Here is a 26022-nt window from a genome sequence, read left to right on the forward strand (position 1 = left end):
TAGGAGGTAAGATAAAGATCACTATTTTACATGTTTATAGTGAAATAAATGTATATAAAATACTTTGTGCATTAATATGTTAAGAAGTATATTTGATTGTTTGTTCTACTTTTTGAAATTTATTTATACAGTAAAACTGTTAATTTTCACTTGTTGCCTCAAGGCAACACTGTGTAGTTAGCCTAACTTTTTTTCAGGCAAAATAATGCATTAGCATATGTGTGTAGAGATGTGTTTGTGTGCATGTATATGATCATAGTCAATGTTTTTTACTTTTACTTTACTTTTTTTTGAGGGACACTTAGGCAGTCAGGGGTCAGTTGGTAAAGTAATTGTGTGTGTGTGACGTGTATTACTTATCGTTGTGGGGACACAAATCTGTTTACACACTCACATTGTGAGGTCTCGCTTACTTTATGGGGACAAATTGCAAGGTAAATCATTACATTTTAGGGTGAAGGCTTGATTCAGGGTTAGGTTCAGGCAGGGACTTGTGATGGGTAGAATAAGTCTCCAGGAAATGAATGTAAGTTAATGTAATGTCCCCAAAAGTGATGGAAACACATCATGTGTGTGTGTGTGTGCATGGGGTTAGGGTCAAATGTTGGATGTACTTTGGTGTTTTATTGTTCTGTGAAATGTTTACATTGTTTATTTATTGTTTATTTGTTCATCCTTGTTGTACTAATAAAACATATTATAGAATAACTTGTTTGACTACCCTTGTCACACAGTGTTGCCTTGAAGCAACAAACCAAAATAAGTAAAAAAATTACATATAAAAACACAAGGAAACATCAGAAATCAGTTTCTAGCAGATGATCAGCAACTGGTTCATTTGTGCTGCCATGTGCAGTTAGCTTCTTCAGCCAGTAGGTGTGAATCATGTCTGGCTCTGGTGCTGTCCAACTCTTCATACTTAATACGATCTGTCTGTCTGCACTGAGGACACCTGTAGGTTTCAGTCTGATCCTTTTCATCCCAGTAGCTTTTAATACAGTTCATACAGTAGTTGTGTCCACAGGGAATAATCACCGGGTCCTTCAGGAGAAACACTCAAACACATTGAACATCAGAATTTGTTCTGATCCAAACAAATAGTTAGCGCTGACATTTAACCTCTCAGAAACACGGAGTGCAAGAAACTTTACCACCGAGAGGAAAGAGCAAGTGGATTTTCAGGTCATGGCTGATACCTGTGAGAGGAATAGTTTGAGTGGTGATAAAACTGAAAGCACGTTTTGTTTTCCATTTTTCAGGTTGCAGCTTGTCATGCATCAGTAAACCAATACCATTTGTTCTGACTCAATAATAGTGAATAATAGTATAACCTTCCAGCAGCCATGTCTTCGTGGTGCTACTACTAAAAGAAATCAAGACTGACGCACGTGCCTTTGAAAAAGGATCGTGTTTTATTTACAGAGGTTCCATCAGAATTAAAATACAAATGATTTATAGACTCCACAGGTGGAGCATTCATTCAGAGCTCGAGGAGGACAGTTGGAGGCCCTGTGTGTTTGTGTGTGTTTGTATGTGAGCATCATGTGTGTGACAGCTTTGGCAGAGAGGGGGAAAGTCCTTGGATGCATCTTCAGCCTCCTCCTCATCCTCCCCTTTGTTCTCCTGCTCAGTGACTCTCGCCTTTCTTCCCTACGACCTGCGTGGGGACAAAACATGGGTGAGTGTCAAACACTGCTCTACACAAATGAGCACAGGCTGCTGCAGCTGCTCCTCACCCTTTTGAAATCGTTCATGTTAGTGGCCTGCACCGGAGTGCCTATGAATGTCAGGTAGTTGATTTTTGTCGTCTCCTCGCCTCCTTGGTTTGACTTAATGAACAACTGAAGGGGAAAAAAAACAAGAAAATGCATTTAACAATTCAACAAAAACACACAAAAAATGTTTTTCTTTAACTGTTCGTTGATTCTGCCAGCGTGCAATGTGTCCATAGGGCAACCCTTCCCAAGCTACTTCTCCAAATTCCTCCAAGAGGGAAGTCTTTTTCCTATAACTCACAATTTTGGTGACCATCCCACAAATAAACCTCTAAAAGCTTTTCCCCCCACCTACAGGATTTACTTCTATTGTATATACTTGAGCATTTTTGCCGTTTGCATCACGGCCTCTTCTGCTGCTCATTAACAACCTTCTTAAAATACATTTCTAATGCATTAAGATCTAACCGCAGTAATGTTTCAGAGGTACTGTTGGTAGTCGGGTCCTTACTGTAACACTCTGTACGTTCTGAAACTTGACATAGCGCAGAGGAATCAAACCGTCTTCTTTGTAATCTTCCTCAGACAGCTCCAGAGTCTGAGTGGCTTCGCTCCGCTCTGCGTCGTCGAACCCCATCGACCGAGGGAGATTGATAAACACCTTCACCACCTTAGGGGCTTGGGCTGACAGAGAGTGAAAAATAAAGAAAAAATGAGACACAGAAAGAAGATGATGATTTTTTTTTACCACTCAGAAACTGACAAAGTTCATATCAGCGCCTCCAGATGCTCCAGAGGCTGTGATTAACGTCAGCAGGAGAAACACTCACCAAAGTCTGAGGACAGTAGTTTCATAGAGAAGAGCTTCACAGGCTGATTGAAGGCGATCGTTATCAAGAACTGGACAAAATTTAAAAAGGAAAACGTCCATCAGGTTGATGCTCCACATATAACAAAGTTTATTAAGGTGGTAAACAGAATGAGAGCAGACTAAGGGTTTCAGTTAGTTTTAGCTTTGTTTCAGTTTCCTGAACAAACCTGAGAGTTTCAGTTTATTTTGTATTGTTTGAAAATGTCTAAATGTCAAGTCTGTTAGCTTTAGACATTATGATATGGGTGGGATTTGTTAAATCAATAAATATAATCAGCAAAGCCTCTCGTGCTGGTTATGTTGTCTGAAATGAAGATATTTGTTGTATATTTTTGTTTCATTTTTTAAACGCACAATATGTTTTAGCTAGTTTACATTCCTGTTTAAAAGTGTCATGAACATAAAGAGAAAAAAATCTAAATTCAGGGTCATTAAAACCATATGCTAAAAATTTCTCTCTTGAGTATTCAGGAGACAAATATTAGAAAGAATAAGAAAAAACAATTATCAGGAACACCACTTTAAAAGTATCATGATTACCCAGATATTTCATATGAGGATAAACCCCTGAAAATGTATCGTCACATTTTAAGAGGTCCAAACAAATTAAACATGTTTTTAAGAGACAACTCATCTATTAGACATTCTCAATGTGAAACCAGCTTCTTTGAGGAAATAACATCCAGGCTGAGCGAGGTACTGATTTCGTGAGAACTTTAAACTTGTAATGTTTAAACTTCCCGCATGAAGCGAAAAATCGAACCTGTTCATCGCAGTCAGACTCCAGGTAGGACGAGTCTTTGATCAAACAGTTGTCGAAGCCGCAGTCGTCGCTCTCGTTGAGGCACTCGCAACCGGCTTTGTTCACAAAAGGCATGAGGTCCATCTGAAACACAGCAGAGGAGGCAAACTCATTTATTCAGTTCAAACTTCGTGTACGGCTCGATATTTATGAAGCTGGATTCATGTGTGTACTGCAGCAGGTTTACATACACATTTGTTTAACCTTTTCATTCATCTGTGGCAAAGCTTGCACGTGTTTTCACAGAGTTGGGCTATTTATGGTATTTTTCTATCATTTTTTACTGAATCAGAGAGCATTACTGTCAAATCAGTGCTTACATTGGTTTAGTACAGAGTATGGCTGGATGATGTTTAGTTTTTGAAACATATGAGTGGATTATCGAGATAAGATTAGACAGTATGATTAATGGTGACATGATGTGGTGGTGATTCATCTGAACACTAACTCAAACTTTAAAGGTACATTTTAACTTATAATGTCATAAGTGGCAACAGGTGACAAAGTTCAGCCGCTGTGAAGAAATAAAGCTGACAAAACAATGCTTTTTATCACAGATAACAGTTTGTTGGTCTGTTTTTGTGTGGACTTCGTATTTTATAACTTTATCTTTTATTCAAACTTAACTATTAAAACACAGAAGTTACACATTAAGACAAAATAATTAACTTGTTTAGGAAGCAGTGGACGAAACAGCTCCTGTGTCAGGTGAGGTAAAACACACATTTTTGTCAATAGTCTTGTGGTTTAGCAGTGACTTCAGTTCCTTGTTGGAAAGAGCTGCCAGCACTGAAAATAGTGAAAATGTTATGCTGTCTGCTTGGGGGCGTGACCCACTGCCATCTACCACAAATAACACACCAACACTGATGAGAACCTTCAGTAAAGCCTTAAGAGTACTAAAAAATGTAAGAATGTCTTATTGGGTTTGATGAAAATTGACATAAGAACTATTAAATATGAACTTTAATGGCATTTTATTTTAATTAAAGTTCATTTTTAAAAAACAATGCTATCCGACATGCTGCTTTTTCTAAATAATACCACAATGAATATATATCTTACACTGAAAAAAATACAGAAATATGGGACAACTGGATTGACTCACACCTTTATTGGTAGTCAAGTTGGCTCATGATGCACTGGTCCAACTTTTTCAAATGCTGATGTAGAGTACTGATCAATAATCACAGTGAGAAATAGCTTTATTTCTCACTGTGAGGAAGAGACTGTGAACCATTCTTTACACCAGGCTCAGCTTAAACAGCTTTTCTAACTTTGTAAAATAACTCAGGAGAAATGTAAATATAGGGGAACGTACTGAGCTGGCATTCATAAGCAAAAGCACATCCCTAAAGGAGACAATGACTAATGACCTTTTCCCTAACTTCGTGACTGCTGTCTTCAACTAGCAATAAATGCACAGATTATTTCTTTATTTGAACACTGCTGATGGCCAGCGGACAATCCAGCTGTCCTCATCAGCAATTCTGATTCTGATTCTGATTCTGAAAGCCATCAGGAACATTATCCACTCACATATCCCTTAGGAATGTCAGAGTCCTCGCTATTTCCAGGGTCGTTCTCTGTGTGCTGTTTGATCTTCTCCTCCAGACCTGCAGCGTCTGCCCCTTGGTACTGATCGACCCGCACCCGGTTCCTGAAGAACAGGAACGTTGGTGTCGCTGAGATGTTGTTGGCTGCGGCCGTTGCCTAAGGAAATTAGAAAAAATATATATTTAAAATTCAGAATATAATCAGACTTTAGTGCAACTAAACTTGCCTGTTTGGGTCTCACTATTGACCGGCACCACACATGTCTATTATTTCATAACCCCCGACAGAAGCATACATTTCTGCTGCTCTGACTCAGTCTGCAGAGGATGATGATGACGACTTCAGGGATTGTGGACGATCAGTAATATTGTCAGTTAGGTCACAGTTAAGTTTGAGCTTGTTTCCCATTAATAGACGAAAATCAATATTCATAGTAAATTTGGTATGCTTCCCACTCCCTCCCCCTTTTGTTTTTTTTGTATTAATTTCATGAAACCATAGAAATCAACCATCAGTATGACAATTGTTTGACTTATAGGCCACCAATGTATCTCATCTGGGCTGAAATTTGGAACCTTTTAAATTTTTTTGTAGCCTTTTTGAGCCCTCGTGACTTCATAAGTGCAGGAGACATCCCAATTAAACTTTCAGGGTTGAAAAACATGACACAAAGTATGTGGTACAACTGCTCTGTGGGCTACTCTTGCTTGTGTTGTTGTAGATCCGTCAGCTGGCCATGGAGAATAGCAAAGAGTGTTAAAAAGAATGAGTCCTTATAAATCTCCCATAGATGCCATTTTTGCCCAGTCTTTCTTATTGTTCAATCAAGAACTCTGACCTTAACTAAGGCAAGTTAAGGCCAACCTGAAGTTCTTTGGATGGTGTTCTGGAGTAATTTTGCTGTGCTGGCCACTCCTGAGAAAGTTCAGCACTGTTCCAGGCTTTCTCCATTTGTGGATAACAGCTCTCACTGGGGTCACAAAGCTTTCGAAGTGGCTTTTTATCCTTTTCAGACTGACAGACGTCATTGACTCTGCTTCTCAGCAGTTCTTGAGTTTCTTTAGCTTGTGGCATGATGTCTTGCTTTTTGAGATCTTTTATCTTACTTCACTTTGCCAGACGGGTTCTATTTACATGTCTTGACTCATCAGGTCTGACAGTAATTCAGCCTGGGTCTGGCTAATGAAAATGCACTCAGCTTTCCAAAAAATGTGGCTAATCTCACTTAATAAAGGGGGCAATTACTTTTTCACACAAGGCTATGTAAGTTTGGGTGGCTGTATTTACTCATATTTTTACTCATTTTGTAGAGAAAAAATACAGTGCTTTTTCACAGCACTGTATTTTTCTTGTTTCAGGACTGCACAGGATGTCAACAACGTGGTGAATCAGACTCACCTGACAGACGTGAACATCTACTTCGAGGAAGACGACCTGTGGGTATTTGTTACTCAACGTGTTGAAAGCTGGAGCTATTCTGATGCATGGCCGGCACCTGAGGAGGAAGGACAGAGCAGGTTAGCGGTCAATTCTAGTCTCACGATGGATCAGTGCATCAATTGTTGCAGTACTTGTCCTGCAAGATGTGATGAAAATCTGCCACACACAATAACACTGCTCAGTGAAGCTAATACAAGCTTAACTTACTCCTTTATTTATTATAATATCATAAAAGCCTTTAGTAGAATGTAAACTAATAAATGAATTACAAGTTTTAATGTTGGTCTAAACTTTTCATTTAGACCTTTTTGCTGCTGTTGTGGGTACGTGAGTTTACCCTCAGGACAAGAACCCAGCATTATCATCATTTAATGTGTCCCAAACGAAAGACATAACCTTTAACTTTAGATACTTTAAACTGATTATCATCACTATTGATCTGCTGTCTTTTCATCAGCTTAACAGGCCTATAGATCAATCAAAGCCTCTTACAATCAGAGTGTTCATAAAATCACACAAAGACCTGAAAACCCGCACGTAACAGATCATTTGTTATGCTAGTGGTAGTAGTTCTGCTTTTCATGAGGACAATGCTACAGTAGAGCTCATTCTATTTAATCAGCCAGCTCACTCGCACACCTCAGCAGCCAAGTTGCTGTAATACTGCCGTGTCATTGTAAGCAGCAGCGCTAGTGAGCTAACGCCTCGCTCACTGCTAGCATAACGCTAGCATGCCGGCCGTAATTACAATACAATAAACGCTGCCGGTGAGAGAAATATTCAGCTCATGTCACCTCCTCAAAGCGGCTAAGCGACTATCCCTGAATGTTTCTCAGTCATATCCCGAAACTAAGGATTAAGTCTCGAGGGGCCTGAGCTTACCCGGCCATTGTGAACTTCACCACGGCGAGCCTGGAGCCGGCGGCGGCTAGCTCCGGCTGGAAGTCCGGGTCGCTCCCGATCACTTTAACGCCTACCATGGTGCAGTGTGCTGCTGCGATGTGAGGCGGTTACCCGGGTGATGTTCAGAGCGAACAAACAGGGAAGCCTAACAAATATACGGTGTTTTGTTTTTAGCCTTCTGTCGGTGGGTTAGCCGACTAGCCGTCCGGTTCCGAGCCACACACTACAGTTACAGTGCGTTGCTCCAGGATGTGACTCCTGATTGGCTACTACACAACCGGAAATGTAGGGCTTTCTTCTTCGTCCTCGCCGAGTCTGTGTCCGCACGTTATATTGGCCTCAACAGGTTACGAACAGGAACGAACAACAAAAATCTTAATTTTTAGGGGGGAAAGGAGTGCAAACCAAATCAAATCAAACGCTGGTCTCATAAATCTTACAAATTCCGTAAAGCATGAATGAATGAATAAAGGACAAAAAAGGAAAATGTGCTTTTTGATCCAAACCTCACATGTTGCAAATTTCATTTACTTCTCACCACTGAGTTTTGTAGAGAAAACAATGGACTGCTCCATAAATTTAGCTAACTATATATGCAGTGCAAAATGAAAAATAACATGGCCATTAATGCAATAAATAAATAAAATTAAATCCACATACATGCATACAATACATTAATTAAATTGAAAATAAAAGAAAAAGAAAAATTAATGAAATTAAAAGGCAAAGTACATGAACAATAAAGAAACAATGGACAAATGAAGAACATGAAAAATGAAATAATTAAGAAAAGACAATTAGAAAAAAGAAAATTCATCACAACACACTTTACAGACTCATAAATGCTAACATTATTATTAGTAGTAGGCCTATTAATATCATTATTATTATTATTATTATTATTATTATTATTATTATTATTATTATTATTATTATTATTATTATTATCATCATCTTAGATATGTTGCAGTTTTTACTATTTTTTTAGGCACTTTTAGGCCTTCATAGTAAATAGTAGGTCGGGTGTTATATATATATATACAAAAAATAAATAAATAAACATCATTATAATGAGTATTTGTAGAAGAGCTTAGCCTCATATTAAACCGATCAAAAAAGATTTATGATTGACAGGGAAATAAAGCACATACATTTGATCTTTAAATATTTTTTATACTTGCTAATCTGTAGAATCTCTTTAGGTGTAACAACAACGGAGGAGAAAATCAGCGCTGGCAAAGTATTTTGATAACATAAAAAGGCACCAGAAGCATCGGCAGCATGTAAACTCTCAGATTAAGAAAAAATACATATTAAGATATTGTTAAACACAGCTTTTGGTGTAATGCTGTCCCATTACACTTTCCCATGGAATTGCACTGGGTTTTAAGAATTGAGAGTTAGAGTGACACAGTGACTTAGGCTTTAAATCAAAGCTAAACATACAGTGCATCTCACTGAAACTCCAAAATCACATTACAAATGTAACAGTTAATGTTCAATAGATGCCTTTAGAGTGAAATAAATGAAGTATAACACAATTATTACGATGTGCTGACAGAGAAACTATTTTTACAGATCAATCAGAGCCTTCTCTTTAATTTTTGTGGTAAATAGGAAGTTAAAAAAAATCATGTACAGAATCACCAGCCAAATCTGATAAAATCGCCCAACATTTGCAGTTTGATTCAGAAATTACACTTCTTCCACGCCTCTCTCTTTTAATGTCTCTGTTATTATTAATTTAAAGGATGACTGTACAGTGAATGGTATTTGTAGTTTTCTAACCTGCCAAAAAGTCTTTCACCGGGGCTCAAGACTCTTGCACAGTAATGGTAAATGGTCTGTATTTGTATAGCGCTTTACTTGGTCCTAAGGACCCCAAAGCGCTTTACACTATACACAATCATCCACCCATTCACACACACATACATTCATACACAGGTGATGGCAAGCTACAGTGTAGCCACAGCTGCCCTGGGGCGCACTGACAGAGGCGAGGCTGCCGGACACTGGCGCCACTGGGCCCTCTGACCACCATCAGTAGGCAACGGGTGAAGTGTCTTGCCGAAGGACACAATGACTGTTGGAGCTGGGGCTCGAACTGGCAACCTTCCGATCACAAGACAAACGCCCAACTCTTGAGCTACGATCGCCCCATAATGCCACTTCCTGTTTGAATCTTTGGATCTTATCAAACTCAAAAATTATAAAGCAGTCTAATTGTTTTGTAGATACTGGATGATTAAGCAATACAGAAATGTGTATATGGGTGTGTCAGTGTGCTGCCTCATAATGTTTCACAAAATTAGAAAAAGTTCAATAAAGGCATTCACTGAGTTTTTATAGGTTTGTATTTTCTAATCAGTTTTTATTGTAATTTTGATTTGAATTTGTGGATTGTTGTTTGAAAATGTTTATTTTAAAAGTATTTTTCATTAGTTTCACTGTTAGTTTTAGTCTTTTTAAGTACAGGGAGTGCAGAATTATTAGGCAAATGAGTATTTTGTCCACATCATCCTCTTCATGCATGTTGTCTTACTCCAAGCTGTATAGGCTCGAAAGCCTACTACCAGTTAAGCATATTAGGTGATGTGCATCTCTGTAATGAGAAGGGGTGTGGTCTAATGACATCAACACCCTACATCAGGTGTGCATAATTATTAGGCAACTTCCTTTCCTTTGGCAAAACGGGTCAAAAGAAGGACTTGACAGGCTCAGAAATAGTGAGATATCTTGCAGAGGGATGCAGCAGTCTCAAAATTGCAAAGCTTCTGAAGCGTGATCATCAAACAATCAAGCGTTTCATTCAAAATAGTCAACAGGGTCGCAAGAAGCGTGTGGAAAAACCAAGGCGCAAAATAACTGCCCATGAACTGAGAAAAGTCAAGCGTGCAGCTGCCAAGATGCCACTTGCCACCAGTTTGGCCATATTTCAGAGCTGCAACATCACTGGAGTGCCCAAAAGCACAAGGTGTGCAATACTCAGAGACATGGCCAAGGTAAGAAAGGCTGAAAGACGACCACCACTGAACAAGACACACAAGCTGAAACGTCAAGACTGGGCCAAGAAATATCTCAAGACTGGTTTTTCTAAGGTTTTATGGACTGATGAAATGAGAGTGAGTCTTGATGGGCCAGATGGATGGGCCCGTGGCTGGATTGGTAAAGGGCAGAGAGCTCCAGTCCGACTCAGACGCCAGCAAGGTGGAGGTGGAGTACTGGTTTGGGCTGGTATCATCAAAGATGAGCTTGTGGGGCCTTTTCGGGTTGAGGATGGAGTCAAGCTCAACTCCCAGTCCTACTGCCAGTTTCTGGAAGACACCTTCTTCAAGCAGTGGTACAGGAAGAAGTCTGCATCCTTCAAGAAAAACATGATTTTCATGCAGGACAATGCTCCATCACATGTGTCCAAGTACTCCACAGCGTGGCTGGCAAGAAAGGGTATAAAAGAAGAAAAACTAATGACATGGCCACCTTGTTCACCTGATCTGAACCCCATTGAGAACCTGTGGTCCATCATCCAATGTGAGATTTACAAGGAGGGAAAACAGTACACTTCTCTGAACAGTGTCTGGGAGGCTGTGGTTGCTGCTGCACGCAATGTTGATGGTGAACAGATCAAAACACTGACAGAATCCATGGATGGCAGGCTTTTGAGTGTCCTTGCAAAGAAAGGTGGCTATATTGGTCGCTGATTTGTTTTTGTTTTGTTTTTGAATGTCAGAAATGTATATTTGTGAATGTGGAGATGTTATATTGGTTTCACTGGTAAAAATAAATAATTGAAATGGGTATATATTTGTTTTTTGTTAAGTTGCCTAATAATTATGCACAGTAATAGTCACCTGCACACACAGATATCCCCCTAAAATAGCTAAAACTAAAAACAAACTAAAAACTACTTCCAAAAACATTCAGCTTTGATATTAATGAGTTTTTTGGGTTCATTGAGAACATGGTTGTTGTTCAATAATAAAATTATTCCTCAAAAATACAACTTGCCTAATAATTCTGCACTCCCTGTATTATGGTATAGAGAACATGTAAAAGGCTCAAGATTTAGGAAACTCAGACTCAATTTATTGTCTAAACTCACAATAAAACCACAGACATCAGTTTTCACTGAAGAACCTCATCAGTCTTTGACAACTAAAAAATACTGAAAATACTAAAACTAAGGACATTTCTTTTAAAAGGACATTTTATTTTGGTTGTTTGTTTCACATCAAATTTTAATTGTAATTGTAATGAACTATAATAAGTTTGGGTATCGTCATGTAAATATAAACTGCCAACAAATATTTGATTGAGAAGCAATGATTGTGGCAAGCTAGGTTTCATCGGCCTGAAGCACACCTGCTTGCTCACAATGCCGGCTTACCTCATTTGTCTAACATTAAAGTATAATGTTGGACCTGCTTTGATACATGACTGCTTGGACTGACTTTAAGCTGCTACTATATGAGCTTCCCTGTCATCAGATCATTTGAAGAGGGACCTGCTGCTGTTTCTAAAATGAAGGGCCATGTGTGTCATGCTGTAGTGCTGACTCATTTTGATATGGGCCATTGCAGGCTTGCTAAGGCCCCACCTCTCATTAGGGTTCTGGATAGTCTTTAGAAGTAAGCGGATCAGAACATCGATGCCAATGCTGGTATTGGTATAAGATTGATACCAGTGTGATAGGACTGATACGTCGTTTTTTACCTATTTTTGTCTTGACTGTCGTGTCTGTTTAATTTATAGCGTGCAGCACATTTAAATAACACAACATTAGTCCTCTTTGTAAATGTAAATGTGGCAGGTACGTTTACATTACAGGTTTTCAAAAAAAAACACCTTGCATTAAAAGTTGAAAGTTGTGTTTTGTTGTGTAGTTATTGTGGGAAGTAAAACTCCCTGTGATTTAGTGGTTATTAAAATGTGTTCAGAATTTGCAACTTGACAAACATTCATCACACAAATGATAAAGGTAAAAAACATTGGCATCGGTATTGGATTTACCACCACTGTGCACAGCACCAGTGGTCTGCCCCACTTTTCCCCACTACAAAGACCCCGATAAGACCCCGTAAAGGCGATAAAACCCCCCCGACACGTTTCATCATATATCCAGGCACGTAGCATCGCCCTTTGAGCCACCACATGGTCTAATTAGAAATTCAATTAGACGCCTTTACCTGTCCGTCACGTGACCAGAACACCTCCGCGCCCACTTCCGCAGCTGCAGCCTGCCCCCTAAACGCGTCGTTTTCCGTTGTTATTTTCGGGACAGGAGGAGAGACCGGTCCGGCAGGTTTGTGTGGACTAAACCAGGTGAGGCAGCGGGAGAAGAAGGGCGGGGAGCCGCTGCCTGAGACTGCACAATCAGGAAGAAGCTGACAACATGGTGCGGTGACAGAGCGCTCCGGACACCGACTGAGAGCAGGATTCACCTTTTTAATACTATTCTGACGAGGAAACGAGTAAGTCGAGCTAAAATATAGACGTATAAGCGTTGCTTTGAGTACTTTGCTGTTTGTGAGGTTTGTAAGTGTTAAAGATTGGGCATAAACCAGAGTTTCCCCTGGGCGGCTCACCTTTCCTCTGTTGTCGGTTAAAGTTTCCCACTGGAAACTCCTCAATGATCGCGAATGTTTTGAAATAAGGGTCTTTTTGTCATGTCCAAGAAGAGGTTAACTTTAAAATCTCTACTGCATATTTTAGCGGAAACACTGCTTTAGGCTACTTACAAAAATGATTTTAAAAAGCTGCTGGTTCTGTTTGAATGATGTCTGAATTGTTTCCAAATTTCTGGGTAGTAACAATTACTTTTACGTTTCTTTTGTTTCCTGTGAAGGAAGGCTACACGTTAGAAGCTCTCAAGTCAGTATCATTCAGCAATTTACAACTTCAAAAATGATCATAACATGATGATCCATTAGGAGGAATTTCCCTAACAGGATCCAGTTGCTCTCAAGTGGAATCTCTCTGGAATCTGAGTGGGGTTGGGATATATTCAGTACTTCTATATTTTTATATACCTTAATGTGTTCCCTAGATTTAAAATAAGCAAATAAATAAAATTAAGCCCCATGGGCATGAAAACATGGGCATCACCTGTCTCGTCACAATCACATTCTTCTTCCTGGTTGAAATCAGATAAATTTGAAGTATGCTGTGGATTATTCTGTCTGCTGTGGCTCACGTCCGTGCTTTTCTCTGGCCCACATTTGGTCTTCACTAACACTTTTAATGAGGTTTGAGTGGTGCAGTCTCAGCTTTGCCACAAGCCCACATTGTATGGGACAAAGGTCCTGACATTTGGGCCACACCTCTGCCATACAACACATACCAGCGCCTTACCTGAGCTGTGGGTCGCCAAAAGTAGCTGCAATTAGGACCAAATACAGTCTGGATTGTGTTTGGATGGGCGACATGTCTTTATTATGGTATTTCAATGTGGTATCAAATTGTATTCATGTTACATTTGTGATACCCAGACAAACTTGGAGGGCTGGTAAAAGTGGCTGTGTTCCACAATAAATACCAGAATGACTAAGGCAAATCACAGCTGCGAAAATTATCATACGTTTTCCATTCCTCGTGTTTCTGTGTTCGTTCAGTGTCTGAGGTAAATGGACATGTGTATTGAACAGATGTGTCCAAAAAAAAAAAAAAAACCCCAGTGTATTGCACTTTACAAAAATATCTTTTTATGTGCTTCCAATGAAATCTTTTGCTTTTGCTCAAGTTTGGGAATTCTGATTAAAATCCATAAGAATAATGAAACTTGACTGAGGTGAATTCCAGAATTTGGCTGTCACAGAAGACAGAAAAATTAAGCACTTAACTTAAACATCACATCCTCATTTTACAGCTCTATTAAAAACTGATTTTAAAATCTGGGTTTTCAGCACGTGTTTACTCTGAAGAATGTAGATTATAAAATGAAAGGGGGATTACCAAGTGGACTGAGTACATTTATACTTCATCCTGGTGTTGTGGGCAACTCTGTATCTCTTTTCTTTGTTTACCTGTTTACACTATTGTTCTTATTTTTATTGTATTTGTATCTACATGGTCAACAATCAATGACGTCACTTAACTGGACCGAGCCCATGCAAGGTTAATCTAGACAAGCACAAAACTAAAGCCCAGCTATACAGATGCATTGTGTGATTATAAAACCCAAGGCTTTGGATAGATGCACATCAGCTGTGACGAGGGCTGGCACTACGCTCACTAAACTGGCATCTGAGCTACATATACATATAACTGACAGTGGCTCAACAGGCTCAGTCCCACGTGTGGTTAGATGTAACAACCCAGCGTTTTTAGTGTGCGGAGGACATATTGTTTAATTTTGGAATGTGACTTTTGAATGACTTGAAGGTTATTTATTCAATTAATAATAATACTTATTTATTATTATTATCCCTGTGTCCCTTCTAGGCCTCCATATAAATTTTAGTTGTGTTGACGCCACCCCATTTCCTTCTTTATAACTTGCGTAACCTCTCCATGCTGCAAACTTCTCACGGTCTAACATTTGATAGTAAAAAAGTGGAGCCCTTTACATATGGCTACTATATAAACACGTCTTGTCTGCAGTTAAAACACTGTGATTCAAGCCTGGACACCCTCAATTGTGGCTACTGTTGTATTTGTGAACACAATGGCGGCTGGTGGGTACACCCATCCCAGCCAGCCTGGATGTTTTTTTCCATAAACATGCAAGGAAGTTTTTCCTCAGCAGACGCAGCAAGTTGGAGTCTCTTTGATTAGGGAAATATTCGTACTTCTTATGGAAATGCCTGACCTTGAAAGCACAGACAGAGAATTTGAATCGTGACTTGAGAGGCAAATGGACAGAAGAGTGATGTGAGGTCAAGGCTTCACGAAGGCTGTTTTAAAATTTTCTTCAAATTTTCCATATGGACGATCGGACAGGTTTCACTTACTCCATCTGAAGCTTTCTGTTCGTGCTGTCACGACTGTCTATCTGCTTTTATCCATGGTTTAGGAGTCTGTTCTTAAATTAGTGCTTTATTCAATAATATCACAGATTTTCATTCATTTCATTTCATTTTTTGCCCTTCTTCTTTTATTAGGTTATCATACTTTCTCCCCCCCAGTACCATCCATGTCTAAGCTTAAGAAATGCTTCCATGGCTAATGTTTGAGATAAGCGTCAGATTTAACAACGTGACGACACCGGGAAGTGTTTTGTGCCAGCGTACTTAATAAATCCGATGTTTGCTACTGAGTTATCCGCAAATATCTGCTAAAGAACTTTCACAAACATTATGACAATGAAACAGGAATAATAGGAACACATAGGATAACAGGAAGGCTCACATCTGTCTTCTTGTCACCATGAAAGTGAATCTATCAACTTTTTCTCTCCCCTCCAACACCTATTTGAACACTGAGTCCATCTTTAGGTATTTTAATTAATATTTAGGGTAATTACTAATCGCTTATTTACTCCTTGAACTGATAATTAGGGAAATAATGTTTTTAAATTGGCATATAAAGTAAGGAGTACGCTTCATTAATCTCGCTTAATTCCTTCATTAAGCTCTGAGTTATTTGCATATCCAAAGACACCTGGTCCTTAAACTGTATTTCCCCCGAGAGATGCAATGGCCCAGCTTCAATAGTTTTGCTATATGGGGGTAATTTAAAGTGAGCACCAGGGTTTTAAAAGTATGGCCTGTAGCCCAGAGATGGCCATCCTTTAATACAGATGTTTATTGAGACTTGGGATGTGAGTTCAGTGTATTATTTGTACCTGTTCTGAACTTCTTAAGGTTTGCCCCTAATCAATACCACCCGTTTTTAGAAGACACACAAAAATGAATGTACACAGTTTTTCATTTTCATTCACTTTCAGACACTTAAAAACTAAAACCAAACCAGCAAAACTCTGGAAATCATCAGAGACTAAACTGAATTTAAATAAATGAGTAAATGAATTGGAAAGTGTAAAACTCTTAACAAGGTCATTACAGGCTCCGTTTAGTTCTCTTGCAGACTTTTGTGACCACTTGCCCTGACATACTCACTGTGCCCAGAGGGGAATGTGGCAACGTCTCTGCCAGTTCACCTGTTTTGCTAAAGCAGCTTTGTGGAAGCTTTTTAATAAATTATTGGTTTGATGGTTTTATTTTTCCTTTGTGGCCCTCTGCCTCAGACTCTTTAAAATCCTTAAAATTACTTACCAAGAGCCCCCGATTTAAGAATGTAAACTGAGTGTGGGTGTCTTTGTTGGCCTTGAGGCCTCCCTATAGGTCACTCCAACAAAAACCACTTCTGTTCAGAATCTTTCTTAATCAAACCTTGAGCCATCTTGAGGTTTCAGTCACTGCTCACATGTGAGGAAAGGCAAACAGATGCAAACTAGGAGTCAAATAGAATTTGACTGCATAGGATATGAAGTCTATGCGTGTTTGTTATTTTAAAAAGGGGGGGAAAGCCAATTATTGTGATTCCTGCCACGGTCTTAGAGCTTCATCTTAATCCACAGAAACGTTAAAGTCCTAGCGGTACAGTGGTTTGCCCCAGGGCCACGCAGTTCTTCTATTTTATATAGACAGAGAATTCACTTTCCCCAAAAGACTTTTGCAAGCTATCTAAATGCAAACAGAAACATGTTTTTCAAATCATCTTACATCTTTTATCTTTAATAGAGAAGTTGTACGAAAATGACATCTCAAATGGGGACACTAAGACGCTGGTTGTTTTATTGAAAAGAAGTAGACATGGGGCAACATAGAAAACGTATCAGTTTCTTGGAGGCGAAAAAATATACTCGGGTCATTAATGTGAGTGGGAACAAAAAAAAAAAGTGTAGAGAGACGACAACTTTCAAGAGTACAGATGGTGAGGACTTTGCCAGCATGTTGGCAAAACATGAAACATTTCTCAAAGTACAGAATTTTCATAATCTTTGCTACCTTTTACCCTTTTTTAAACCTCTATTTTTTTAATCTATTTTATTTATTTAATGTGCATATTTACTCAGCCACTCATGTAAACATTAAGAGCATTGTGAAAAAGAAAGTGTGATGGAGGACAAACAGTTGAGCAACCAAATTCCTATATGAAACAGTGATGGCATAAACCTGTGTGGCTTAAATATGAGAACTCCTCAGATCTTATTCTAATTAAAGGATTAAGGTCTTTAAAGTGTTCTTAATTTAAATCCAAACGTGATGATGATGATGCTTTGAGGTCATAGCGCCTAAACTTTGGAACCACCTTCCTCAGCCCGTCACGTCGGCTGAATCAGCCGCTTGTTTTAAACAACTGTTTAAAAACCAAACAAACTTTTATAGATTAGTCTTTCTTTAATCATTTACCTGTTAAATTTGGCTATAGCATACACACATATGGAAGCACGTATCTGTAAATGAGTTAAAATATATATTTCATAATGTAAACATAAGTTTATTTATTAAATGCTTTTTACTTAATTAGATAATAAGTGTCATTATAGCCAATACAGAGATACAATAAGACAAACGGATAAACAACTGTTTTAAAAATGAGTGAGTAACAATTCACTAAAAATTCTCAACAGCCTGTTTAAACACTCGTCTGTGTCATCACAATACAATCTACAGTCATCTAAACGTCATGACACAAAAGCAGGAATAATATTCTCCCGTTGAGCTGAGGCGACCACACATTACAGTTTACAAATGTTCTTCAAATGAATCAAACTGATTTTTGAAAAACAACCTTTTTATGATTTTTTTTTTTTTTTTTTTTTTTTTTTTTTTTCCCCAGTCTCAGTTGTTTTACATTAAAATACAGAGATGGACTCTGCTGACTGAAAAGAACTGAGTATTAAAGAAGATGTTAAGGAAGCAGGAATATGGTGAATAGTTTAGCTTTGTACTGGAATTTAACACCGACTCTGCAGAGAACAGGCAGTCATTGTTCAGGTTGGGGTTTTTTTTTTTTTTTTTTTGGGTATTACAGACATCAGCTCACACGGATTCCCCTCAGGTGCTGCAGAAACCCGACTCTGTGTTAATGCGACCAATCGCATCTATTCTGTCCTCAAAGTTCCACAGACACAAATATCTTTCAGTTTTTTAAATGAGGTCAACCAAATCGGTTTTGTTTTCTTCACCCTTTTTGACTCTGTTAGCAGGAAAATCAGAAATGACTTCCATAAGCGTTAAGTCAGGTTTAGGTTTTAATTCAAGGAACAAGGGATTTGGTTTTGTGGATTAGGGCTCAGCAGTACCACAGACTTGTAAAATATCATTTTCTTACAACCAATTATGTTTATTTAAAAATATAAACAAACAAAAACTAAGAACAAACCTTTTCAAAATGCCCAAATTCACATACAAAATGTTTCTTCTCAACATCTAAATTTGAAAGTCAAACCTGTTAGTTTGACAGTTATTGCTAATTGTTTAGAACAAAAAATGCCTCTCTTCTTAAATATGTTTTTCATTTAATGAGCAGTTTTTCAGCATTTGAGTGTATTCTCCTTATGTATAGTCCTGATCAAAAGTTTTAGAACACTTGAAAAATGGCAAAAAAAAATCATATTTTGCTTGGTTGGATCTTAACAAGGTTCCAAGCAGAGCTTCAACATGCAACAAGAAGAAATGGTAGTGAGACAAAACATTTTTTGAGCATGCAATTTATTGAAAATAATGCTTAAACCGAAACAGTCTGTTTTACAGCTGATCAATAGTTTAGGACCACATCCCTTTAAAAGGCCAAATCTGTGCAAAAATGTGGATTCATTGTCATTTTCTGTCAGGTAGTCACACTGTCATGACGTACTGATGGCAAATGCAAAAAAACTTTCCCTTTTTGAATGTGGTGTTATTGTTGAACTGCATAAGCAGGGTCTCACGCAGCGCACAATCCCTGCTGAGGTGGGACGCAATAAGAAAGTCATTTGGGACTTCTTAAATGATCCTGAGGGTTATGGAACAAAAAAAGTTAAGTGGAAGACTCCAAAATTTTACCAGCACTGAGCCGGAGGACCCAACTGGCTGTCCATCAAGACACTGGACAATCCCCAAACCAAATTAAGGCAGTTACTGGTGCAGACTGCAGCCCCATAACCATCAGACGGCATCGGAGACTGAAGGGCTTCAAAAACAAAAAACGTCTACAAAGGCCTCGTCTCCTTGAACGCCACAGAACCGATCATTTAGACTTTGCAAGAGTGCACCAAACATGGGACAATGAAAGATGGAAGAAAGTTTTATTCTCAGAGAGGAAAAAATGTAACCCTGATGGTTTCTAACATCACTGCCATGACAAGCAGATCCCAACTGACATGTACAGTGCGTGGGTACTATAATGGTCTGGGATGCTTTTTCCTTCAGTGGAACAATGCAGGGGCGTCAAACGGCTGCTGGCTATGTCCAGATGTTGCAGAGAGCATTCCTCATGACTGATGGCCCTCATCTGTGTGGTAACGACTGGGGTTTTCAACAGGACAACGAGACAGTACACAGAACAAGGGAATATATCCAGGAGAATAACATCAATCTTTTGGATCATCCTGTGTGTTTTCCTGATCTAAATCCAATTGAGAAGCTTTGGGGATGGATGGCAAGGGAAGTTTACAAAAATGGACAACAGTTCCAGACAGGAGATGCTCTTCACCAATTTGAGAAATGTTCCCACTCACCTCATGGAAGTGCTTGCATGAAGCATCCTGCAACGAAGTGATCATCAATAATGGTGGAGCTACTTTGATTTCTGTTTTGGGGGTGGTTACAGGTTTTTTGGAGGTGTGGTCCTAAACTTTTGATCAGCTATAAAACAACCTGTTTCAGTTTAAGCGTTGTTTTCAATAAATTGCATGCTCAAAGAAATGTTTTGTCTCACTCCCATTTCTTCTTGTTGCATGTTGAAGCTCTATTTGCAACCTTGGCTAAGACCAGTACAGTATATTTCGTGTGAGCTTTCTGTAGGTCAGCAGCAGTATTTTAAATATTTCATGATTTTAAAAAACTTCTCTAAATGTAGAGATGGTTTTGAGTTTTAAGCACAGCAGTAAGAAAAATGCGTTTTTCTTGAAAACTGGAATGATCAGTGACTTAATGCTATTTACGATTTTTTTCATACTTTTAAATGTCAGACACCTTTAACAGCACTAATCTTCATAATGGAAGCCATCTTTCCTGCTGTAAAGTCCAAAACGATGCTGTTCTCTTTTAGGCTTTGGAAATAACTGAGAAAACATGAATAAACCTCAGTCTTATTGTAATTGTGTTCTTCTGGATATGAACCAAGTAGAAATGGGCCAAGTGAAATTTCTTATCAGATTATTTTCTTTTCTAATAACTGAAACACAAATACTGGAGCTGGTAGTGGATGACTGCTGTTTGAGTTCCTGCTGTTGTGTTTATATTTCACAATATTCTCAGATTAATGATGGACATTTAGAGAAGTAGTCGTCTCTGGTTTGTATTTTTCATTTCTGAAACCTGAGGCCTACATTACCCACAATACAGTGGATGTGGTGTGCTACGCTAGCAGAGTTTAACTCAGGCAACCATCTGGTGAGCTCATATTTTCATACATGCCTGTGTGTGGTTTGTTTTTTTTGTTTTTGTTTTGCTCTTCAAACTTGTTTTTCACCTAAACAAACATGCAGTCACATGACTTTAACACATTTTTCACACATACAAAAGTGCACTTCGATCCTGTTCATGTACCCTGATGTGAAGACACTGTTTACTAAAAACAAAAGCTGCCTTTCAGCCTTCAAACTTCACACACTGCATAACTATTTCCAGTGAGGTCTTCCCGCAATGCTGCAAACTGTAAATATTATATTTACAGCTGGTACGGCATTATATCAATAAGGGACTAACTTTGAGTTTACTTGCAAACTGGCACCCAAAGTCATTTATTTTATGATTACATTTTTATTTCTGTATCTTTTAATTGACTTTTTTTGGATGGCTTTCTGCGCAGATCTTAGAGAAGACATAGACTAAATATTAGGCCAAATGCAAATTTGATATTTAAGGGTCATTATCTACAGATCCGCAGTCTTGTGCTTCTTGTTTGACTTGTCTGAAGGCTCACCTGAGCAGTCTCACGGAGCGCTGTACCTCCTCCCTCCTCAGGTTTCAGTGTCGTCAGTTAGGTATGCTCTATTCTGTCCCACTCTGTGAATCCCCCCCCACCCCTTCCTGCTCCCCCTGGTTGCCATAGGGATATCCTGTACCAGATAGCAAAACCTGTTTTCTGAAGAGCGATCCTGAAGCGCGTGGCTGCCTCTAAGCCTCACTTTGGTCGTTATCTGTTATCAGGGAGACCTGTGCAGGAACCGCTGAGCTCTCGGGAAAGAAAACTGATGAATTTGTTTGTTAATGAGGCTGCTTTCAACCTCAGTTGACTTCCCAGGTGATAAAACCAGCTTTTTAGGTCAAGTTGATGAGGTTCCGCTTCTTCGTTATTTCACAGTAGTGTCTGATATATTTATTTATACCTCCTAAAGAACTTGAAAATATATTAACATTTAATATTGACAACAGATTGAAGATATCAGCCACAGGAAAAGACATTTAACTTCACTTGTCTAGTTCCAGAAGTTAAAGGGGACCTAGCTCTTTATTTTAACGACTGCACTGTTCTAGAATAGTTTTGTATGATTCACAGTTCAAAATAATCTTTATTTCATGTCTTTGGCACAGCCCAAAGTGCCCTTTTGTTTTGTTTTTTTTCTTCCCCCGTTACTGGCTGTTCATTGTAAACATAAGATTTGAACAGCCATCTCAGAGTCATGACACAAGGAAAGGGTCATCAAAAATCACGATCCCCTCTGCAGCATGGTGGTTGTTGAGACAAGAAAATTAAGCATTAAAAAAAAAGTTGTTACCATTATATTTCAACTCAAACCTTTTTTCTTTCATTTTTTTCAAACCCAAAGAGTAGTATTCATTGATACTGTTTCTGACAGGGCAGGTTTCTACATTTCAACTGTGTCATGTTAACTGGATTATAAAGTGCAGTCTGTGGTGTGAGACAAAAGCCCTGCCAGCCTTTAAAATCAACAGATATGAGACATGTTGGTAAAATAAAAAATAATGATAAGGGAAACTATTTCCTGAACTACGGTAAGAGTGTGTCTCATTACCACCATAAACATTTAAAAGTTGAAAAGGAAGGGTCTCAAATGACTCATTTAGAGCCGTGTGAAGCTGGAGCTCATGATGCAATGCTAAACATCAGACTCATCGTGGCCAAACACAAGCATTTTTCTCATATGCTTGGGAAATTTCTCAGCATCATCCAGTTCAGTGCAGTAATGGCATATTTATAGTAATTTTGATGCAAAAATCATGACTGGCTAATAAGGAGGGGAAACTAAAAAGGAGTGGAAACTTCCTGATAAACGGCTCATTTGCAGCTTTGTAAAACCACATAATTTTCATATGATTCAATGCTTCTTTCAAGATTCAACATTCAAGAACTTTGTCAGTACAACAATATACACAGTATACAACGTACAGTGGAACCCTGACTTACGAAAGTAATTCGTTCCCGAGGGTCTTTCGTAAGTGAAAAATTTTCATAAGTAGAAGCACCCATCGCTCCTTTTGAGTGAACAATAGGCTATAGGCTAATTGCTAACTGCAACAACAATACGTTGTTCAAATGGAACAGCGAAGCACAAGTACGAAAGCCAAGGGGGTTGTCACATGATTCGGAAGGCATTGTGGGCCTTCTGGACTCAGCCAATCAGAGCCAGCAGATTTTGTTACACGGGCATTTTGCCGTAACACGGGCAGAAAGATTGCCGTTAAGTGCCTTTGTAACTTGAATTTTTCGTTAAATGGGGTATTCGTAAGTCGGGGTTCCACTGTACTGAAATGCTGTTTCACCCCAAGCCCTACATGGTGTATTTATAAGAATATAAAAGATCTATCTCCAAGAGATAGAAAACTAGGAATTACAAATAAATAATAATGATTATTTGTTATCGTTATTGTCTTTATAATAAAGATTAAAAAGTACTATTACTAAGTATACAATACTATAATAATAATAATAACTATACAATACTAACTGTACAATAAACAAAGATGGGACAGAGACAATACAAAGTGGATTGTGCAGTAGGTATTGAATAGCAGGTTCAAGTTATGGTCAGGATATTGTAGACAAGACAGGACGAAGGCATGTGTAAGGTCCAAAATGTGCAAATATAGTATTATGTAGATGTGTTCAGTAACCGTGTGACTGAGTGTGACAAAGTGGAGGAGCAGTTATAATTCTCTCCATTTGTCCCACATGTGTTTACTTTTTTTTTTTTTTTTTTTTTTGCACATTGTACACGTTATTCCGTTTCTATGTATTTGCTATGATTTGCTATTTGTCAAGTAACATTGCTTCACTCACTATCCCGGGTTTGTTTGTGTAAGCGTTTTGTTGCCGGCAAATCAAACATTCTGCAAATTAAGACAAATACTAAGTTATGTTTCTTCATACTTTATTATGTTACAGATTAAGTAATTTGTTCATACTTACTTTGTTTGTCTTTTCAGTCGTCATAAGGGTCAGGTGTGGGAAACGCCCGCCTGGCATTTCCTCATTTTAAAGTCCTGATGATGTCACAGCAGGTCAAACCAAGTGGAGGGGTTTCTTTGTCCATAGAGATACTTCATTTTGTTTGTGTTAAGGTTTAAAGTGATTTGTTGAATGTTTTTCCTTTCGTTAATACTGCCATTTAGTTGTGTAAATGTGCATATTAGAAGTGTGTAGAGGTTTTGTGTTTTTAGATAATCTGTGTAGAGTTTTAGATCCCTCAGTTGAGTGAGTGGTACTGGCTGGGCAATTGGAGGGAAATTGATGGCCCTATTTAAAGCCAGTCTCTACCAGATGCAGGAGAGAGGAGAGGTGAGCTGTGTCACCAGATCCATGTTATGTTGAGTTTTGTTAATTGAATTGATTTGGGGGAAGTTTTGTTAAGTTACATTAAATTAAGTTCACTGTAAATAAATTGCTCACCTTGGAAACCTAAAATGTCTGCATAGTCTGCTTCCCTACCACCTTCTTTGACGTTCGAGTCTGACTACTTCACACTGAGTGTGCAAATAAGCATGTTGTTCTCAGGTCCAGTTTGTAGTGAATTTGTGCAAGTTTTTATTGTTTTTGAGTCTTTTGGTGAGTATTGTAAGGCGTTTGTGTATATCAGTTGTTTGGTGGTAGTGAGTTGAGGGCTCTGACTGCTTGGGGGGGTGGGGGGGAAGCTCTTGCAGTGTCTGGTCATTATGGTTTTGATGTTGCAAAACCGTCTGCCAGATGGAAGGAGGGAGAAAGGTGCATCTGAGGGGTGGAAAGTGTCCTTCACTACACTGTTCGCACGTCGGATGATGTGTTTGTTGTAGAGTTGGGAGACGGGTGGGAGAGGCCTCCAGTGATCCTCTCTGCTGTCCTCACTATGCGCTGCAGACTTCTTTTCAGCAAAAGTATAGTTCCCGTACCAGATATATTTTCTTAGACACATCTATTTTGCATTTGTTTGAATGAGTTCTATATCATGTTCTCCCCTTGTTAATTGACTGAATATTAGTCCACGGATCATTGAGCCTTCTTTGGTTGTATTTTTTTGCTTTTTCTGAAACAACACTGTGGATTTTTCACTTTAAACATGAAGAGTGAGTTAATATTGTGGGCATGTTGACACTGATGCATCTGACTTTAAGCAAGGCTAAAGCTCCACTCCGTTGGTCCAGAGCTGTTTTTATGTTAAGTGGATTGCTTAGGTGGACACGGTGTGTTGCTCTTTAGCGTGTCTTTACAGCTGGTCACACTGAAATAAAGACCCTGTTTATTTCTTACAAACATACACGGAGTTGTTGGAGACGGCTGCATTTACTGGAGTGCATTCTTGTAACCATCAGCTGTCTTTGTACTTCGCATGGACACATCAGGAAGTCTTGGTCTGGATATCCTGACAAATTTCCCAGTAATTGCCTTTTTATTAAAGCAGCTGCAAAACTGTAACTTAACAGAACTTTTAGACTTGTGCATTTATGAAGCCAACTCGCTTGGAAGAAGTTGTTTTGATGGCATGCATACCTGCAGTGATGACAGGTGTCTTAAAGGATATATCCGTGAATGCAGGAGTGACGCAGAGCATTATTTGGCATTGTCTGTTCCTTTGGCGTGGTGTTGTTTGACTGGGTGATGAAAGTTTTTCTGGTTAGACGGACTGTTGTTTAGAATAATTTGACTTTTAAAGGTGGCGTTTTTGCTGAGAGATGGTGGAAATGCCAAGTGAGGTCAGAGCAGCAAGTTTTTACTCTACACACTCGATCCCCCTCTTCCTCTCCCGCCCCTCCCGTCATCAAATCTCTGTGTTCCCATGTTTTCGTGTTTGGACTTGTATGTTCAAACAAGGCCCATTCAGCCAAAACACCCACTGTAAATGGAGAGCTTGAATAGAAATGAACTTCTTATATAAATCTCTAGCTGAATGAAAACTTTTAGGAGCGATCTGAATATTACCTTGTTTGTTCAGTCTGTTTGAGCAGTTTCCTGCTGTTTTTGTTGAGTGTATTATTATCAGTATAATCACAGCAAGAGTCTGAAGACATACTCTTACCGCCCCATTTTTTTTCTTTCCCTTTCTATGGCTCTGCTTTATCTTTGATGGGACATAAAACCTTTTAAGCAAAACGGCTTTATTCAGCGGCAGTGAATACATAGCTATTAACCATCTTGCATGTACAGTATATTGT

General features: G+C 38.8%; 2 protein-coding genes across 3 annotated transcripts in view; one reads left to right on the forward strand and one right to left on the reverse strand.

Annotated features, from left to right (window-relative positions):
* Window positions 1-1393: 1393 nt before the first annotated feature.
* On the reverse strand, window positions 1394-7598 carry txnl1 (thioredoxin-like 1). Its single transcript, XM_086300090.1, has 8 exons — window positions 7268-7598; window positions 6344-6440; window positions 4928-5101; window positions 3350-3472; window positions 2546-2615; window positions 2227-2399; window positions 1737-1841; window positions 1394-1657 (listed from the first exon to the last, which is right to left on the reverse strand). Exons 1-8 carry the CDS (start codon window positions 7363-7365, stop codon window positions 1628-1630), a joined length of 870 nt encoding a protein of 289 aa, XP_086156216.1. The 5' UTR covers window positions 7366-7598; the 3' UTR covers window positions 1394-1627.
* Window positions 6318-26022, forward strand: part of atp8b1 (ATPase phospholipid transporting 8B1) — a 41726-nt gene continuing 22021 nt past the window's right edge. Inside the window, exons 1-2 of one of the 2 annotated variants that reach the window (XM_086300088.1) lie at window positions 6318-6462; window positions 12567-12756. The gene's annotated coding sequence lies outside the window, so the exon portion shown is untranslated. Of the gene's footprint in view, window positions 6463-12533; window positions 12757-26022 lie in introns of those variants that run through there. The other variant, XM_086300087.1, reaches the window with a different exon arrangement.

The sequence above is a fragment of the Aulonocara sp. 'chitande type north' Nkhata Bay genome, linkage group LG7 (assembly GCF_057382095.1).
Source record: "Aulonocara sp. 'chitande type north' Nkhata Bay isolate Kocher_YH1m ecotype deep benthic linkage group LG7, A_spYH_male_GT1.1, whole genome shotgun sequence".
Taxonomy (NCBI): domain Eukaryota; kingdom Metazoa; phylum Chordata; class Actinopteri; order Cichliformes; family Cichlidae; genus Aulonocara; species Aulonocara sp. 'chitande type north' Nkhata Bay.